Here is a 19746-nt window from a genome sequence, read left to right as displayed (position 1 = left end):
CAAAATTATCCTTATCCAGCTCAAAGCCTCCCTGAAACGGTGATACCCGATGAAAAGACTGGCAACTTATCACGAATTAATACCTACTACTAATATTCAACTCTGCGGGTGTTCTAACTCCCACCTTTTTGACCTGCTGATGAGCCACGCTGGCCTCAAAATTAGGCAACTACCTTCACCTCAACTGCCCAGCTTTTCTACTTTCTTAACATTAACCTTTTATATCCTTGAACACACACGAGTTAATTCCTACAATCTGAAAACAACCTTTTACAACCGCTTTACCACCTCATTTTCAATTTCGAAAATAATCTTAAAAAAAATAAGTATTTTAACAAATTTACGTGATAAATTCATCCCGTCCAATTCATTAAGTACCTTTCTCACTCACATTGACCTAATGGAGTATAAAGAATATCGTTAGAGGTTGACACTCTTAAAAACATATAAACTTGCTAAGAGTCATGTTTTTTATATTATATTTAGAAGGTAACTAGTATTTTCTCCATCTTACTCATTTTTATACATTTTTTCATTGCTCGGCACATATAATACTCCTTTAAGTATAGTTTTATAATTTATTTTTAAATTTTTTTATTCTAAATTAAAAATTTTAAATATTAAATTCTTATTCAGAGAATTTTTTTAATAATATATTCTAAAACTATATAATTAAGGGGGACCAAAAGAGTGATCTATTAGATATTCTTCGACAACTCCATGTTAACTCTATCACTTTTAATTTGGTAAACTTACGTAAAAGTAATACAATATATAATTTACTAAAATTCATAAGTTTTTTTTTTAAATCTATAAATTATATCAGAATTCAGATCATATAAACCTATAAAATAACTCAAACGGTGTGAAAATAATCTTTTTAATTATCAATGTAGCGTAACCATTGAGACACTTAAGAATTAAGATGCATCTGCTGTTTAACTATCAAAATCAATGCATCTGCTGTTTAATCAATTACTCCCTCCGTCCCAGCAGATTCTTTACGGTTTCCTATTTGGGATGTCCCATCCAATTCTTTACATTTCAAAACTTACCAAAAATAGTAAATGGGTCCCACCATTTCCCAACTTTTCTTCCATTTTCACACTACTTTTACTTCCTTTTCACACTACTTTTACTCCACTAACTCTCTTTTATACATTAAAAATTAATGGGCCCCACCACTTCACCCACTTTTCTTTCTCTTTCCCACTACTTTATACATATTTCTTAACCTCCGTGCCCAAACCAAACGTAAAGAATTGGCTGGGACGGAGGGAGTACCAGGAGTACCATCAAGAGGTACCTTTTTCCTTTGGAATCAGTGGTGCGAATCATCACTTAGTTCTATCTCTGACTTTTTAATAGATAGTTCGCTGTCAGAACTAGTGACACTTCGGAGAGATAAGATAACATGAATTTAAATCGTTGCCGTGAATCATCACTCACTACTAATCTTCGCAAATGTATATCTTGGTGAAAGATACCTGCTCAGAGCAAAATTGGCGTGGATCTTAGAGCATCTCCAATCATGAGAAACCTTTAACTTAAAGCTTAGTTGGCTTACCAAAAATGAATTATAAATCAACGTCGTCAAAAAACGACACTCCAATCATACCAAGCCCGATGGCTAAAAAATCTACTCAACAAATACTTCCGCTCTAATCTATACTATCTATACTATATTATAATAAACCAACATGAGTATAATTTGTAGTCTAAAGTTTAGTTATATTTTTTGGTTTGGTACTCTCTTCTTTTGGTACTACAAGTCTACAAATGTGGAATCTATTAGTATTATATTGTTAAACAGTTTCAAATACTAAAAACAATCATAACAATACATTATCATATAATATTTCATTAAAAAAATTATAATGATGTTATAAATAAAATTATAAATATACAATCTGAATATCTTTTTTTTTTAATAAGAACCTTCATATAACTCTTTTTAACTTTAACGTGTTTAATTTCAATATAAACACGAACCATTACATAACCCTTTCTAACTCTAATCTTAAAAGTTATTGTTGTCAAAAAAACCAAGATTACAAAATTACGTTGAAATTCGATTGATTAGATTACTGAATCTTTCAAAGGTATTACACGATCGGCTATATTTAGAAAAGATTTGAATTTTCTGATTTTTTTTATTTTTATATCTACGTGTACTAAATTTGAATTAAATTTACTAAAATCATGATACATATACATATACATATATACATATATATATATATATATATATATATATATATATATATATATATATATATTAGGTTTTGTCTATTTTCAAGTAATCGGGAGAAAATATAGTTAGTTGAATAATATAATTTAATTAAAATTCAATCCATTAATACTAAAATAGTAATAAAATGATGTAAAAATTAAAATTAAAATTAATAAATTACGAACTATATACCCGTCCGTGCGGGTTAAAGGCGAGTATATACTATAATAAGCCAACATGGGTATAATTTGTCGTCGTACAAAATTTTGGTTTGGTCATGTTGATTTGATGATTCACTTTATAACTAAAAGTCTGCTACACGTAGAGTTCTCATCGTCTTACATCTCTAAATAGTTTGATATACTGCAAGATAAAAACTCCACTATGATTCTTTTAAATATAATTTATAATTAGTTAAAAAATAATAAAAATAAATTTACTATCATTAATATATATTACTATTATATAATAATTAATAATTAGTTTAAAATTATATAGCTGTCCGTGCTTTGCACGGTTTAAGGCTAGTAGTATTAAGACCGGAATGTTAGTAAATCCTGAAATTGTGCGCTAAATTCAAACTTTGACCCGATTTTTAAAAATTACCTTCAACTCGACTTAAGTAGTCAAAATATAAATATGAAGGATCACCCTTGTAAATTTCTTTTCGGCGACGTCCAGAGAGATTGGACGGAGGGACGGGCTTGTTAAAAGACAGGAGGGGTCATGTACATCGCTGTTGGGTATGGGTTCTGCAGGTCGTGGTCGTGCTCATTTATGGATGACTTTTTGAATCAAATGGAGACCCAATATTCGGTACCAAAACTTTTAATTCCTTTCAAATATCTCACGTACGTGTTGCTGTGTAAGATGCTGCGTGGCCTTTTAACTATCAAAGATTCCTCGATATCTATACTCACGTAGTTATGTACGGAACCAGAGATTTTTATCATGAAATTTCTCCTAAACCGAAATCACTAAACAAAATAATTTTGAACGTAAAAGATGTCAATTATCAGAATAAATATGACTGTTAATAATATGTTGATCAGAATATTAATTGATACAATTATTATATTTGCATAGAGTTTATTATATAATGTTTGTGATTCATTTCAGGATTAATTCAGGGAATGAATTTAAGTAGTAATATAACGAACGATAGATAATTCAAATATTAAAAATTTTCTCAAGCAACGTGACATTATATGTTTGTAGAATGTTTTGATTGATAACGTTTTTGTACGTGAGGAGTTCCATTATATATAGTAGAATTACACGTCATATTTGATATTGATTTTGAAGATGAATATTAACACTCCAGCATTCTACAGAGCAAACATCTATAATAGAAATAAATTTCAATTTTATTTTGATCTTATATATAGGGGCTTACTCCACTAGAAACTAAATTAGCCTAGAAACTAGAAACTAGTCCCTGCCCAGTTTTTCGTCACCGTTTTTAACTACAAAAATTACTCATTTGTATATCAGCACTCACTAATTTATATAAGCAAAATCTGACAAATATAGATATATAAATACACACATCTACACCGTATATCATCATCATCTTTAGTCATACTACATTGATGAAACTCCCGGCATCATTATCAACCCCTTCCACTACTGCCGCTTTCACTTACAACCGTGATTTGTCTATCACGATTTGTCAACATAACTTGCCACTACTAATGACCATCTACCACCACCACACACCTCATCCCTTCATTTGCTACCATCATAGACCTTCTACAACTATAATTGATCATCAATAATCGACCACCAATGTCAATCATAAGTAAATTTTCTCAATTATTAAAAATAAAAACTGTTGAATATACTGTATAAATAGTGATTAACAGCATAGAAAATAGCGATGTATGTGGTTATAAACAGTGATTCAAGGAATGATTTCTAGTTTCTAGAATAACATTGGTTTCTATTTGAAATTTTGCATATATATATATATATATATATATATATGCATGGGTGACTAATTATTGTCACTTCTTTCTAATCAAATAGTTGCATTCATCAAGTTGGAATAAAGATCAAAATACAAGCATAGCTTTACTAAATAAAGAGTGGGGTTAATTGAAGTGGTTCACAATTTAAATATTTAAAATTTTCTCAAATAACGTGACATGATATGTTTGTTAGAATGTTTAGATCGATAACGTTTTGTATGCAAGGAGTTCCATTTTTTATATATATAGTAGAATTACACATCATATTTGGAATTAATTTTGAAGATGAATATTGACACTCCAGCATTTTACAGAGTAAACATCTATAATAAAAATAAATTTAAGTTTTATTTCGATCTGGTTTTGTTTTCTCAATAAATTAATATATGTACATCTATGCATGGGTGACTAATTATCTCTCCTTTCTAATCAAATAGTTGCAATCATCAAGTTGGAATAAGATCAAAAGACAAGCATAGCTTTGCTAAATAAAGAGTGGGGTTAATTGAAGTGGTTCACGATGTAAACAATGTACATGCCTTTCAATTTTAGTGGACAATGCACAGTGCGTTGATAACTTGATATCAACGTCACTGTCTGAAATCCCGTCAAATTGCAAATTATTCATGTGACCCGTTATAAGCTGCGTACACACACTTTGTAATCTAAGGGGTTAACTTATATTTAAAATGAATTATTGATATAAGAATTATCATTTTTTATCATCAACATTCGAATTCATTACATATAACATAAAAATAAGTTTAATTTTTTTTATTTTTTTTTAACGTAGGAATCCGCAGCCGCTACCCTTCGGGTGCGCACTGGGTAAACCCACGAAGGATTATATAAATTTTAACCTTTTTTTTGTAGGTATTAAAAGGTACTCCCTCCGTGCCGGTCAATTATATACATTGGGATGGACACGAATACTAAAAAATGTGTAAAAAATGAGTAAAGTTAGATGAAAAATGAGTAAAGTGGTGAGACTTAATTATATTTAAGAATAGATTTGAGATAGTAGAGGAAAGTAGTGGGTGTACTAGTAATTATGTTATTATAAAAGAGAGATAGTGAAAGAAATTATTGGGTGTAATAGTATTTTATATTATTAAAATTTACTCCCTCCGTCCCTTCCATTTCTTTACGGTTTCCTTTTTGAGATGTCCTATCCAATTCTTTACATTTCAAAACTTACCAAATATGGTCAATGGGTCCCACCACTTCTCCACTTTTCTTTCCTTTTCACACTACTTTTACTCCACTATCTCCTTTTTATACATTAAAAATCAGTGGGTCCCACCACTTCACCCACTTTTCTTTCTCTTTTCAACTACTTTATTCATATTTCTTAACCTCCGTGCCCAACCCATTCGATAAGAAATGGGAGGGACGGAGGGAGTACTATTTTTGGAATGTATGAAAATGATAGTACATCACATGAAGGAAACTGTATATAAATAAAAAGTAGTGTACATGCACAAAATTGACTACAGAATTTTGCACGATGACAACTGAAGGTAAAAAGTGCTATTAATACATATACACGAGATGCTGAAATTGCCCACGTATATATATCTACAGTGTTATGCCGACATGCAATGGTGAATTAATCATATATAATAGAGCATACGATCAGGCGCCCGTAGATATAGGCATGTGGGGGCACTGGACCCCACTAGGTTTTAGAGTTTTTTTAATACATTTATATATAACATATAGGTGGCTGACTAAATAGGTATTATTTTAATCTTTGAAATTGAAAATGTCTTAAAAAAATATTCACTCCGTACCTTTTTAGTTGTCACATTTCTATTTTTATTGGTCAAACGGATTGATTTTTTACCAAATATTACAATCACTCTTACATTATTTCAAAAAAAAATTCCTTTGATCAATTAGACTTGTCAAAAATTAAATGTGAGAACTAAAAGGAGAGTGTGGAAGTATTTTGGCCTCCACTAAATTTTTTGGCCGGCTCCGCCGCTGCATACGATATAGATAAAATATCTTGCAAAGTGTACATCACAGAGTGTATAATTGTCACACAGACATGTGAGCTGTTTGGTGATCCGATAGAATATCAGCGACATATATGCAATGAAAGAATGGAGGTGGTGAGCGAAGAAACTTGGATGAATCATAACCAGGAACAAGTGAAACCAGTTAAAGTGTTGGAAAAAAGTTGCTAAGCATACGTACGATTTACGAACTAGTTAAACTACTCCAGTGCTCTAATATATATGCATGCATGTATCATATAATTTATTTTCCTCTACATATAATAATAACTTGTATTGTACTAGTATATATTGCATGTATTGTTATAAGATCGAGTTCTCTGATGGCAAAAAGAGACGCGTGTTCTTTTTATGAACGTAGAAGCTCATATCTTGAGCAACCACCGTAAATTGAAAGATGGAGACGTAACAAACTGATTACAATCATTGATTGATAGTATCCCCTCGCCCCTTTAATTAATTAATTTTCCTATAAAAACCTCCGACTTTTGTACATATGGACTCCAATTCTTCGCTCTCTATTTTTCAGTTATAGTTTTATTTTTGTGAGTAAACTTTTCAGTTTTAGTTTGCAAGTCCTAGCTAGCTAGCTGCCAAGTCTAATAGCACTTAATGCGTATAGTTCCTACCGTTTACTAAATATAAGTTGTATCATATTGCAGGGTCAACACTCGAGCTGAAGTTCATTCACAGAGTAAATATTGATGGGGGATCACTCTAAAAACTTTCTGCTGTTTCCGCTTGATCAGGTAAACCCAAGATAGTTTGTCGACTGGTATATCTAGAACACGGAGGACAATTGTTTATGCTTAGTTGAACTTAATTTATTATGATATATTTATGCATATTTTTCATCTCAATGTCAAACACTACCGCACTTTATTCTGATGAATTATAGGAAATAAAGAACTTAGACACACATTTTAAATTTTTTATAAATATAGTTTTTTAAATTATCTTAAAATTCTTCTTTAATTTTCTAAATAAAATTTTTATTAAGAAACAAAAATTTTTTAAAACAATTTATAAAATTATGTTTTATTAAAATTTTAATATATACCGCGTGTCAAATACCACAAACAAACTATTTAAAAATGAGTCGGCCGGGTACATGATATCACTGTCTCTCTAGCTAGTCGCTCCTCGTCCCCTCTCGCCCTTTTTATGTTTTCTCAAAGCGCAACAGTAATCCATAGAGAGAGCGAGAGTTGCTAACTCCGGTCAAGTGGTAAGTTAAAGTGATTGTGATTGTGATTGTGACTGACTGTGATATGGATATTTAATGTCCATATTGCAGGAGCCTTAAATTTTTTGTTGATGGAATTATTCAATTTTCTTTGGAGTGGGTCTTTATGTCTATCCACTTACCAATTGTGTCTACTGTTTGACGTATTTAGGAATATCTATTTATAGACCAAATTCTTTGTAAAAAGCTACCTTAATTTGTTCATGTTTATACAAGTGTCCCCCTTGGGATGGTACATATTGGTTTTTCGTCCTCAATGGAAAACAGAACTTAATATATGATTTATTTAGTTTTATTAAAAACAAGATTTTATTATATACTAAAAACCATACCGCAAGATAGGATATTTTGACTGTTGCCATGCATGTATACATGATATAATGATCTAAACAAACACAGTGTATGGATTGAATAGTCTAAGTGGTGGGTCGTTTATCATCTGTTTTTCCGAATATCCGAATTCTGAGTGCATCGATTGAATAGTCTAATTGATGGGTTTATCTTCTGTTCTCCCGAATATCCGAATTCTGACTCTAACTCATCTAAAAAGTATTAGAACATATACTCATTTGTAAGGTATTTGTTGAAATTGTAAAAAAAGAAAAAAAAGAAACACGTGCATATAACGTCGTCATTATATGAAGTTCTAAATTTCTAATATAGTTTGATTAGCATATAAGAATTAAAAAATAATTAATTATAAGAACAATATAGTTAGAGCTATGGAGGCCGTTTGGGTTATATGCACTTTTAAATTTTTAATATAGTTTGATCAGCATATAAGAAATTAAAAAAATAATAGTAACTTCTTACTTAAAATAAATAAGTGAAATATAAGTAAAAAATAAATTAATAATTATAAGATATTAAAATATTTGAAAAAGTAGTAGAAGTTATAAAATAAAACTAACATTTTCTACTTTCTAACTCTTTTTCTCTAGACTCCTTAGTAAAAGTAAAAAATAGGAGCAACTTATGTTGCCCAAAGAGGGGCATAATTACGTGGTTTGTTACATGCCGATAACTTAATTACCTTTCTCGCCTTCGATTACAAATTTTCATCTGCAAAAAAGCAAACCATGCATACTGTTTTTATCGATTGGAAATTGAGCAAATACCCTATATTACAAACAGCGTTTTAATCTTCTCCTTGTTAAATTATATCCATGAATCAATTATATCGTCAATCGGCGAATATATATGATCTTATATATTAATAAAATATTGATGATTGCCCATAACTATTTCCGGACCAAATGACTTCGTTAATTCTCGTATTCTCAAAATTTTATTGCCAAGAGAATATGGGATCTTCTGACTCAGAATGCTATATATTTCTCGAAACAAACACTATTGAACACATTTTGGCCTTTTAGTCGAGTACCAAGTTCTTGTGTTGTTGTTATCGATCAGTTCAATATATTCTTGTTTTTCATATTTCAGATCACTAACATGGAGTCCACAGCTGAGCCACCACTTCAAGAGACATACAAAGCTCTCTTAGATTCCAAAAGCTCCATCAATAATGTTGGTGCCAACATGCAGCCGGTGACAGAGCTTGTGGAGGAATGCGAGCTGCCATTGATTGATCTTAGCATGTTGGGTCTGGGAGAATCCGAAAGGGAAAAATGCAAGGCAGAAATAGCTGAGGCTTCGCAGGAATGGGGTTTTTTCCAGGTAATAAACCATGGAATTTCAGAAGAAATTCTGGAGAAGATGAGAAGTGAACAGGTGGATGTATTTAAGAAGTCATTCCGTGAGAAAGAAAGGGTTTTTCCGGCCGGAACTTACAGGTGGGGAACTCCTTCAGCCACTTGTTTACCGCAGCTGTCATGGTCAGAAGCTTTTCATGTACCTCTGATCGATATTTCAAGCTTAGGAGGCTTTACTAGTATCAGGTAACTCGTCCAGGAAAGAAATAATTCCTCTTGCCTCAGTTTTTTTTTCTAATTTGACGTGCTTTAACACATATTTTCAGGTGTTTTGACCGGATTAATAAATTTATTTTTTAAAAATATTATTTTTTAAATAAAAATATGTAACAAATTAAATTTTGATTTATAAAAAAGTTATCATATATGAATAACTATTTTTTCTACATTATGAGAACATTTAAAATCACAGCTAAAATTACATATTAAAATTTAAAATGTCAAATTAAAATTTTTAATAATAACTCAGTATTGTTAATTAATATACAAGTGAATGTGTATCTTGTATTTAATAGGTATATATCTTCGTAATAAGGCACAAGTTAATAATTTTAGATATATTCTCTCAAAAAAGATTTATAAAATATGTTTGAATTTGAATTTGAATTTCATGTTATAGATAGATCTCAATCTTGTAAAAGAAAACATCATACTCTACTATTTTCTTGCAAACACACCTTTCAATTTCTTATATGATTAAAACTTTTATATATAAATAAAGAAAACATCATACCTACCATCTTTATAAATACATAGGAACACATATTTCAATTTCTCATATAAATAAAATTTATTATATTCATGTGAAATGACCACAGTATGTTTTCCTGTTGTTTTAAGTTAGAGAAAACACATAGTACTTCTTGTTCATGGTACAATCACATGGATACTAACTAGATATATATCTTTTGGATTTATAATAAAAAAGATTATCCATAGAATGATATAATCTAAATAGTTAGGAAAAAGGTTGAGATTGGGTGATGCATCCAAAAGAAAATTAATTAGTATAACTTCACTTAGTTTTCATCGGGTACGATGCAGCCAAGGTGAGTAGGGTTTACTTAACGCTATATGTTAAATTCTGGCCCTGTATATCATACAAAGTATTTGTCCTAGTGTTTAGTACAAGGCAAGGTACGTTAAGAATAAGAGATGAAAATCCAAATTTGAAATTAGTTTTCATAATTGTAAGATCATTGTTAATTAAATGATATTATAAATGTTAACCTAGATCATATAAAAAAACATTAATTCAGTAACTAATTAAACCCCAAAGTAAATATACTTTTGCTAAGTTACATATCTAATTTTAGAAGAAACCTAAAAGAACAATATATAATTATAGCAACACAATGTACATACTCCCTCTGTCCCATTTGATTCTATACGTTTCTTTTTAACTGCTCGACACGCATTTCAATGCTCTTATAAAATATAGTTTCGTAACTTATTTTTCAGATTTTTTTTTTCTGTGTAAAAATATAACATCCAAACTTTAATTCAGAAAAGAAAAATTTTAAAAATAAATTACACAACTACATTTTGCAGGAGCATTAAAGTCTGTGCCGCGTCCCCGTCCCCAATGTATACAACTCAGGGGGACGGAGGGAGTAGTAATTAGAAAATATGATTACATGTAGATATGCATGATGATTTGCCAATTTTTTTTTAAGAAAAAGATAAATTTCCAAGTTTATTTCCTCCATGCATAGATCAGAGGGCAAGAACAGATTTACGTGTTAGGCTATTCACAACATGCTTATAAATCAGATGGAGGGGACAATAGTCAAACACCATACAGACATTTATGCATGTAGTACTACAGTAGACGACCCTCCAGAGTACTGTCCAGGTTGGAAACTCAACCTCTGTTTTGGATTGTACCTATGGGCACCTGTGTGCATGTGTACTCACAAATTCTTTACTAGTTTTCGAACGATTTAAATATTCTCCCAGTCTCCTTTCCAAAATATTAGAAAATCAGTTAGCAAGAAAAATATTAGAAAATTATATATAATATAATTATTTTCTATTAGATTTATATAAATAAAGATTCAGAATGTAAATTTAATATGATATATGAACTAAAATATTATATCATATTATATATTTATATCATAGTATATGTGTCAAAAGATCTATGATCAATGTAGTACATGCAAGAAGTAGGCTTAAAACGTGATGTAACATTCAAATCTTAGGTTAGCTCTAATTTTTAAATATATTATATGCAGCGGACTAGCCTTTGAACTATTATTATAAGATGAACAAAATAAAAATTTTAACCTGAGTTTAAAAACATTAATTCTCTAACAGTATCTCAGAGCACAGAGAAGCTGAAATCTGGGTCCGCTATGGTCTGATTCTATTGTTTACTGTCTAAATTTATCTACTATCTTCAACTTATTTACAAGAATTTTCTATATCCAGCTCAACAATGGAACAATTTGCGGGGACTGTTTCTGAACTAGCACAAAAATTAGCTGAGATCTTGGCAGAGAAAATGGGGCATAAAGCTACTTTCTTCAGAGAAAATTGTGTTCCCAGCACTTGTTATCTTCGAATGAACAGATATCCACCGTGTCCTATATCGGAGATTTCAGGACTAATGCCACACACAGACAGTGATTTTCTCACGATATTGCATCAGGATCAGATTGGAGGACTACAATTACTTAAAGATGGTAAATGGTTTGCGGTGAAGCCTAATCCGCAAGCTCTGATCATCAATATAGGGGACCTTTTTCAGGTACGTTCAGTTCTGCAATCACTGCTGCCAAAAAATATGTTACAAGTACTTTGCTGGTTGGACATTGAAAACGTTTTATTATGCAGGCATGGAGCAATGATGTTTACAAGAGTGTTGAACATAGAGTTGTTACGAATAAGGTAGTAGAGAGGTTCTCTACTGCTTATTTCTTATGTCCATCTTACGAAACTCGGATACAAAGTTGCATGGAGCCTTCAGTGTACAAAGAATTCAGCTTCGGCGAATTTAGGCAACAAGTCCAACATGATGTCAAAAAACTGGGTTATAAAGTAGGACTTCCGAGATTCATAGTATAATCACAACTATAGACCAAATATTTGGCTAATTAGGGAGAACAATGAACATTATATGTTTATTATTAAACAAATTACTCAAACATATATAACAATATGTTTGGTGTAGTTTAATAATAATCATATAATGTTCATTATTCTTCCTAGTTAGTTAGACAAATATTTAAACTATCTCTGTAGCTATGATCATATGATAGAATATTGTAAGACCTACTTTATATTCAGTTTTTTTGACATCATGTTACTCTCAAAAAAAGAGAAAAACCCAAACATATCGTTATACCCCTTAAAAAGTAGGAATGTAAAATGAGGGGAGCCGTTATCATAAGCTATATAATTTTGTTAAGACATAGTAATTTTGTAGTTCGTATCTTCTGTCTCCCTTTGAGGTACCAGTCTTCTCTGGTCAGATACAGGAGTATAAATTTTTTGTCCTGAGCTTTGTGGAAGTAAATGCTTGCGTTGATTTATATATGCAACTAGATGTGTTTTTATACATGGCGACATGGCGTTAGTTGAACTGATGCTTGTGTAGAAACATTTTCGACAAAATTAGTTGTAATCTTGTATATATTTTTAAGATAACAATACTAAGATTATAAACAGATAATTGTATTTGTTCTTTTTCTCTATTGTTGTTTATTTCCACAATCAACGGTACTTGATCTAATCATAATGTAATTCAATTTCGTACTAAAGTTCCCTCGAACTTGTTATCTTAATAAGAAACCACACTACAAGAAAAACGGGTAAAAATGACCGGCTAAATATGACCGACTACAAATATGACTGCTCGCGGTCATATTTAAGATCAAATCACGAAATTTACAAGTCAAAGCTAAATATGATCGGATAAATTTGACTGCCATTATATATTACTGATAGCAGTCATATTTAATGACGGTCATATTTATCCAGTCATATTTATAATGTGGGACCCACAAAATTTAGGAGGCAAATTTCCCTCCAATAAAATTTATAATGACGTCACTAAATTTGACTAGAATCGGTCAATAATAAAGCCGGTCATATTTATTTTTTGTTACCTGGCCAGGTAAATTCTCACTAGTGAAAAAAAGAAGCTATTCGTGATCATCATAAAAGGGTCGAGAAAGACCATTTTCAACATGATATAATCGCTTTATTTAAATCATGATGTAATGTTTTATTACATCCAAATACCAAAGAAGAGAGAAGATCAGAACAGAGAAGAAGGATCACCAGCACACAAAGACTCGATCTTGTTGCATTCTAGTAGAAGATATAGAGCGGGTGTTTAAGCACCCCAGCCCAACTCCTATAATCTTTTATATTAATTACATTTCAATGTAAAATATTACAGTATATAAACAAATTAAAACCCCTCTTTCTCCGGACAAATATAATCAATTAAAACCCGTTTTCAGTATATTTTTGGATCACAGTCATCTTACATTTTTTTTTTCCAGCTCTTTTTTAATTATCAACGGCGGCGGTTGGACCATTAAACCAATTAAGTAACGGCTTGGCGTCCCAATATTTAATATGGCCCCAAGTAGTTCAAAACTTTTAACCTTTTCACAAATCATATTTATGATGAGAACAATAGAAAACTCTCAAAAATTATTTATCACTATACAAAATTTCAGTGCTAATTAGTAATTTAGAAGACATCCGTCTGAATTTCGAACAAGGACGCGGCCCTCGGTACCAACAAATTACAGGTCCGATGAAAGACATCATCATGCGTGCATGTATATTGGATGAATTAAAAGTTATTTAGTTGATAATAGATTCTAGATTGGTAAGAAAAAAATCTAAACCTGAAAATAATGGCTGCAACAAATATGCTATATGGACCGTTCATGTTAAATATTGGGTCCAGGTAGCAGACTCGATCGATAAACATGTGTGGTATGCGCGATCACTTAACATTTATTCCGATAAAAAATAATTATTTTCTGATACACATAACACATATCCCTTACACAACAAGTACACACAACACCTTGAATATTTATATAATCTCTGGTCTGCAACTGTTCACAAACTACAGCACACAGCATGTGCTCAAGATATCCTGCCAATTGCCACTCATGGGCATTGATATAGATGATGAAACTTTTGACCGTGTAACCAGAAATCCTAATATAAGAAATTCAACCTCGCTCACTTTTATCTAAATCTGTAACTTGTAAGTGAGATGTACGATGATCTCATCTTCCCTAAGTGGGATATTATGTAGAATATGGTAGAGTTATGTACATATAACACTGCTCCCAGCTGCTGGCCGGTGGTACTAACCCATAGAGTGGGCGTTTCGACCACCATTTTTCATTGACAGTGTCAGGTAAATCAGTAATATCGTTCCCATGCTTGACCTGTCACAAAATTGTGGGCAACTATTTATTATGATTATTGAATGATCGTCTATGACGTACATATCTAATATTTCCTCAGCAATAATAATCTTGTTTTGATTTGATTCGATCAAATTGATTAAATTTTGACTAACAATTACACAAATTATATAATTAAAAAAACATTTAAATTATATTACTAAAAAATATATCTGATCTATGTAATTTTCCGGTTTCTGAAAATAACAATAAAATTATTTTTAATTTATGTTCAGAATTTGATTAATTTGTATCATTGAAAAATTAAACAAAACTATGTTTTGAAGGGAGTATTTAATATTGTTCTAGGTCACATAAATTTCGAACCCAAGAAGAGGACACGTTGTGTACAGTAGTTATGAATTGAACTTACAAAGTGGCGAAGAAAAAGAGAATCCTCCTTGGGGCAATGGTCCAAGAAGAAGAGCGCTTGAAACTGTTTCTTTTGCAGCCAAGTTTGCTTTCTGTTGTTTCGGTGGTGGTGTTAGGAGTTGTGATAGAGATGTGCTGGTCGAATGGGTGGCTGGTGGCTCCTACTGTCACTAGTATCGGCTTTTCAGGCGTGCTTGAATCTACTCTTTTACCACCTGTCATTTTTACAATTTCATCGGTAGATACACAAATAACTACACATATCAGCACCACGTGAATAATATTTGTAAAAAAAAAATAAAGGGTCGCTAAAATTAGGATCCAAGTAATCATATCAACGTTGCACCTCATCTTCCGAGGCTTAAACATGATGCCTTAAGCGCTTCTCGTGTTTTCATTATTGGTGGAAAGATGCTAGCTAATTGATCAATTAATGCATTGGTACAAAACTACAAATCAAGTCGAAAGATGGGGAAGATGGGTACTTTGTATCTAACACATTGTTCCAAATTAGAACAGCTAAAATATTGATACTACAGTTGCGTGGGTTGTTATGGTAGAAGTACAGGTTGTTAAGCTCTTGGAAAACAATGCATCCATATTTTGTATGTACGTGGACGTCACAGTGGCCTGTATGGCAGTTTAAAATTATTTCTAGAAAAAATAGTTAAAAATTATTTCTCCAAACAATTAAGGCTACTCTGTTCCAATCTCTCTCAATTTATCAATTAAATATTGATGAATCTCTTCATTTAACAAAATTTTTTTTGATTTTTACGAACTATTTTATATATTATTCTTGACTTTTATGTTTTCTAAAACATTGAATGATACGGAGAAAGTATCTAGGATTATAATAAATAATTAAAATCAAAATGGTTATTATTGACTCGTATGCATATAGTTGAAGCTGGCAATTTTGTTTAGTATGTACATTAGTAAGTACAAAAAGTATTACCTGCATTAAAGCAAAGGTATCCAAAAAAATTGAGATAAAATTGTATTAAGTTATATTAATAATTAAGCAGAAAATATCAAAGATATAATATTAATTACATGATAATAATACATCCTTATATTTATGTTACACTTACCGATTATTCGTTTTCCTTTACAGTTGTTTGATTTTTCAACATACACTTCTAATTAATTAAGTATATTGACTATGTAGTAAAAAATATTATTTTCAAATATTTTTTGTGAATAAATATATATAATAATTACTATATTTATTAAATAATTTCAAACATAATATTTTTTTAATTATATAATTAAAACATTAAAAAATACTGTCAAAAAGTTAAATCTATAAAATAAAACAGAAAAGATAAAGAAACAAATTATCTTAACCGTCATGGACGACACATTATTTTATTTTATAACAAATTTTTCAACTTGATTCCGCTTCCAATTATCGTTTGTACATGAAAGACGGAGTTTCACAACCAAGGGCATGGTATTAACCTATATAAGTATTTGTCACATTTTTATTTATATAGTTTTTAGAAGTATTATTTCATTCTTTTTAGTATCCAATATTATGTCATATTAATATAAATATAATTTAAATCATGTCAAATTTATGAATCTTATGAAATTTACAAATATTCTTTGGATTATAAGATGAAATTGCCTGTTGATGAAAATTTATATGACCTATGTCCCAATTTAAGGTTTCTTCAATCAAAATTTACAGGTTCTTAAATGTTTCCAAGAACAAGAAGTTGTTTACTCCCACCTCTAGGTCCCTTCTAAAAAAAATTTGTCACAAAATACTTGTCCCTCTCTTATCTCAATACAAATTTATCTCTATATTAATTATGACTTTTTGAAACTCAACATTATTTTCATTTCCCAATGCACTAAATCTCTATGTTTATTGTGATTTTTTTGAAACTCAACTCTATTCTACCTTATCAATGTACTAATTAATGGCAAATGAGATAAAATTATATCTAACCAACTATTTTCATAATATGCGTGTTTTTTCAAGAAGGGACTATAAATTGAGATGAATGGAGTAATATATTTAATGTAATTATCTTCTATTCCCGGTTGTAAAATGGAGAATTACCCTTTTTCTTCTTCAAAATAATTACATTAAGCTGGATTATTATATTATACTGTCTTATGTGTGTATGTTTAATTTTTTGTTAAATATGTATTTTTTTATATGTATATATGTATATATACACATATATATGTGTGTGTATATTAGGTACCTTTTACGATTTTGGTATCATTATAAGTTTTTTTGAAATAGTATCACTATTAGTTTATTTTCTAGATTTTATGAATATGAAATTGTCATAATACAAGATGCAAAAACTTTTTATGTATATAGGAATTGATAGAAAGCAACTTAATTAGTAATATGCCTTAAATGACTTATTTCATGACTTGGAGAAGTACACATTTCCGGAATGATGACAAATTTTCTCAATTAGTTATTAGGTCTTATTTAGGATGCATTATAAATGGTGGGTATGAGTTATGATGATATGTTAAATATCTCATGTATGTTTGTTCTTTTCTGTGAGGTACATGATTTAAATAGACAGATAGACAAGTACCTTTCTCAGTGTCAGCATTGCTGTTCATCTTCTTCTCACTATTCGACCCCTTTCTTGAAAGCTTGCACTGCAACTTGATGCGTAGAAAATACATAAACATACAAATTAGGCTAGATTTAACTTTGATATTTTATGAGTCACGGAAATCAATTATGTGTTTGCGCTGCATGGGTCCATGCTACTGCTCATGACTGGCTACTTACATATATATGATTATATATATTCATATATAACTATAAATCTTATTATTTTTTTAAAAAAAACTATAAATCTTATTGCAAAATATAGTTTATATCCTAGAAAAAGATTATTTACTATAAATGCAGTTAAATTCTTGATCATATAAACACATGTACATTTGTCACTTAAGGACAGGCAAGAACCGGATGAACGCAAATGCCAAATTGAATGATGCTGGAGCTGGTTTCATGACAAAAACTTTGAAGGTAATTAAGGCAAGTGCCAAAATGGATGACACTAGAGCTAGTTTTATGACAAAATACTTAAGGAAATTGTCTTGTGTAGTCTATGCGCAATTGTACATACAATAAACTTACAAAAATGTCAGAACTTTGTTTTCTTTTGGAAAGAAAAGAACAAAACCATCACTAAGATTAAAATGACCAACAAAAACAATAGTAGCAACACCACCGGTGCCACCACACACACATAACGACAGTAAATCAACAAAAAAGAAAGAAAGCAAGACTAATAGCCATGAACCTGGGCTGAAAAAAAGAGAAGAATTGTGAAACATACAGTGATCCTTGAATTTATTGGAGAGACATTTTTGGATGATGAATGAGAAAACCGCTCCATTTCAACTATGAAGCTATCAGATTTTATGTTTGTGGATTGCAAATCAGTATCTTCATCTGCTCCAAAGGTTGGATACATATTACCCTGTTGAGGAGAGGAAAGGATAGAGAAGAGACACACAGAAAAGGAAGGAATGAAGGTGTGTGTATATATGAGAAGCCTCGAAGATACAATCATACAATGGTGCGCAGCTTGAGTTATATAGTGAAAGCAATTGCATGTTTGTACTGTAATATGTACCAATCTCGTGAGTTGTGAACGAAAAGAAAGTATAGGAAATAGACAAAAGAAAAAGAACGGATGAAAGTAAATTTGCAGTCACTTTATGTAACTGCTAGAAATGTACAGTGTCCTCTTGGCATGCAGTACTGGATCGACTTCTGCGCATCCCGTTTAAGCATCTGCCATTGCCCTGAAAAAGGTCAGCTCACACATATTATATACTCCCTTTCATTTATTTACATTTTTTTACATCACTTGACACGTTTGATGAATATAAGACATAGTCTCATAATCTTTCTCTAAATTTATTTTTATTATGATATAGATATTGTATCTTTATTTAGAAGAAGAAAAAATTCTAAATAGTTTATCAAACTATACTTTATATAGCAGTAGTGACAAGCCTCCTCACCCAATATAAACAATTGAGATGGACGGAGGGAGTATAACTTGTACAAATAGTCAAGTTATAAGTGATAAGTACCGTTTCTCTGAGCCGATCTGATGTCTAACTTAAGTCTCACATGATAAAAATAAAACAAATTAAGGTCAGAAAGCTAATGAGAGTCGATCTACCCTAACCTATCATCTACCCTCCACCGGCGGCCGCCACCCCCATCTCTCCCAATTTATCCTTCCCTCTCCCCTTCATTCTTCTTCAATTCCTTTCCCCTTATTTCTCTAATCAACCTCCCTCCCCTGCCAGCGCCCCGCCCTCCCTCCGTCCTCTACTTATTTTCTAATTCAATAAAATCGAGTGTTGCTTAAATCTCGAAGATTCCAATTGAGTTTTATTCTCGGATCTGTTTCGGATATAGTTGTTCATTATTCGAGGACTCTTGTTCCTCATTGCTTAGTTCTTACAACTGAGTCGCCTGAACACTGCAACAGCCATGGAGTCAATTGTGAAGCTACCATTTTCGGGATTAATGTAGGCTGGATTACTCGAGAAGCCTTTGTATTCATTTTCAGTTTCAAGAATCCTTGGATTCAGTTTGTTTAGCTCGTTTAGCTCGTTTTATTGTTTATCAACCTGATTGCATTGTCAGTTGGGGATTTGTCCCGACTAGATTTGTTTTAATTTAATAGTATGAATTTGCATTTTGTCAAAAAGAAAAAATAAAACAAATTTAT

The 19746-nt window shown here is 31.1% G+C and overlaps 2 protein-coding genes across 4 annotated transcripts; one reads left to right on the top strand and one right to left on the bottom strand.

The window, feature by feature from the left end:
• Positions 1 to 6721: 6721 nt before the first annotated feature.
• LOC108197106 (gibberellin 2-beta-dioxygenase 8) lies at positions 6722 to 12807 on the top strand. 2 transcript variants are annotated; one of them, XM_017364620.2, is made up of 5 exons: positions 6722 to 6769; positions 6887 to 6973; positions 8914 to 9368; positions 11616 to 11934; positions 12021 to 12807. In XM_017364620.2, the coding sequence occupies exons 2-5, from the start codon at positions 6929 to 6931 to the stop codon at positions 12249 to 12251; spliced, it is 1050 nt and encodes a 349-aa protein (XP_017220109.1). In that variant the 5' UTR covers positions 6722 to 6769; positions 6887 to 6928; the 3' UTR covers positions 12252 to 12807. The 2 variants fall into 2 exon arrangements, with proteins under 2 accessions (XP_017220109.1, XP_017220115.1); XM_017364626.2 differs by lacking the exon at positions 6722 to 6769 and having other exon boundaries at positions 6827 to 6973.
• Positions 12808 to 14170: 1363 nt separating this feature from the next.
• On the bottom strand, positions 14171 to 18617 carry LOC108215241 (uncharacterized). 2 transcript variants are annotated; one of them, XM_017387660.2, is made up of 4 exons: positions 18331 to 18617; positions 17572 to 17638; positions 15000 to 15213; positions 14171 to 14608 (listed from the first exon to the last, which is right to left on the bottom strand). In XM_017387660.2, exons 1-4 carry the CDS (start codon positions 18565 to 18567, stop codon positions 14527 to 14529), a joined length of 600 nt encoding a protein of 199 aa, XP_017243149.1. In that variant the 5' UTR covers positions 18568 to 18617; the 3' UTR covers positions 14171 to 14526. The 2 variants fall into 2 exon arrangements, with proteins under 2 accessions (XP_017243149.1, XP_017243141.1); XM_017387652.2 differs by having other exon boundaries at positions 17572 to 17644; positions 18331 to 18612.
• Positions 18618 to 19746: the final 1129 nt, after the last annotated feature.

The sequence above is a fragment of the Daucus carota genome, chromosome 1 (assembly GCF_001625215.2).
Source record: "Daucus carota subsp. sativus chromosome 1, DH1 v3.0, whole genome shotgun sequence".
Lineage (NCBI taxonomy): Eukaryota > Viridiplantae > Streptophyta > Magnoliopsida > Apiales > Apiaceae > Daucus > Daucus carota.
The sequence above is the reverse complement of the archived record's forward strand: the minus strand, read 5'-3'. Positions and strand labels throughout refer to the sequence as shown.

Excerpts from the sequence above, each read along its gene's own strand:
- LOC108197106 (XM_017364620.2), top strand. The coding sequence starts at position 6,929 with ATGGGGGATCACTCTAAAAACTTTCTGCTGTTTCCGCTTGATCAG. Across the intron at positions 6,974-8,913 it reads TGCTGTTTCCGCTTGATCAG|ATCACTAACATGGAGTCCAC; the intron begins GTAAACCCAAGA and ends TTCATATTTCAG. Across the intron at positions 9,369-11,615 it reads GGAGGCTTTACTAGTATCAG|CTCAACAATGGAACAATTTG; the intron begins GTAACTCGTCCA and ends TTCTATATCCAG.
- LOC108215241 (XM_017387652.2), bottom strand. The coding sequence starts at position 18,567 with ATGATTGTATCTTCGAGGCTTCTCATATATACACACACCTTCATTCCT. Across the intron at positions 17,645-18,330 it reads CAATAAATTCAAGGATCACT|TTGCAGTGCAAGCTTTCAAG; the intron begins GTATGTTTCACA and ends CTACGCATCAAG. Across the intron at positions 14,609-14,999 it reads CTCTTTTTCTTCGCCACTTT|GTCAAGCATGGGAACGATAT; the intron begins GTAAGTTCAATT and ends ATTTTGTGACAG.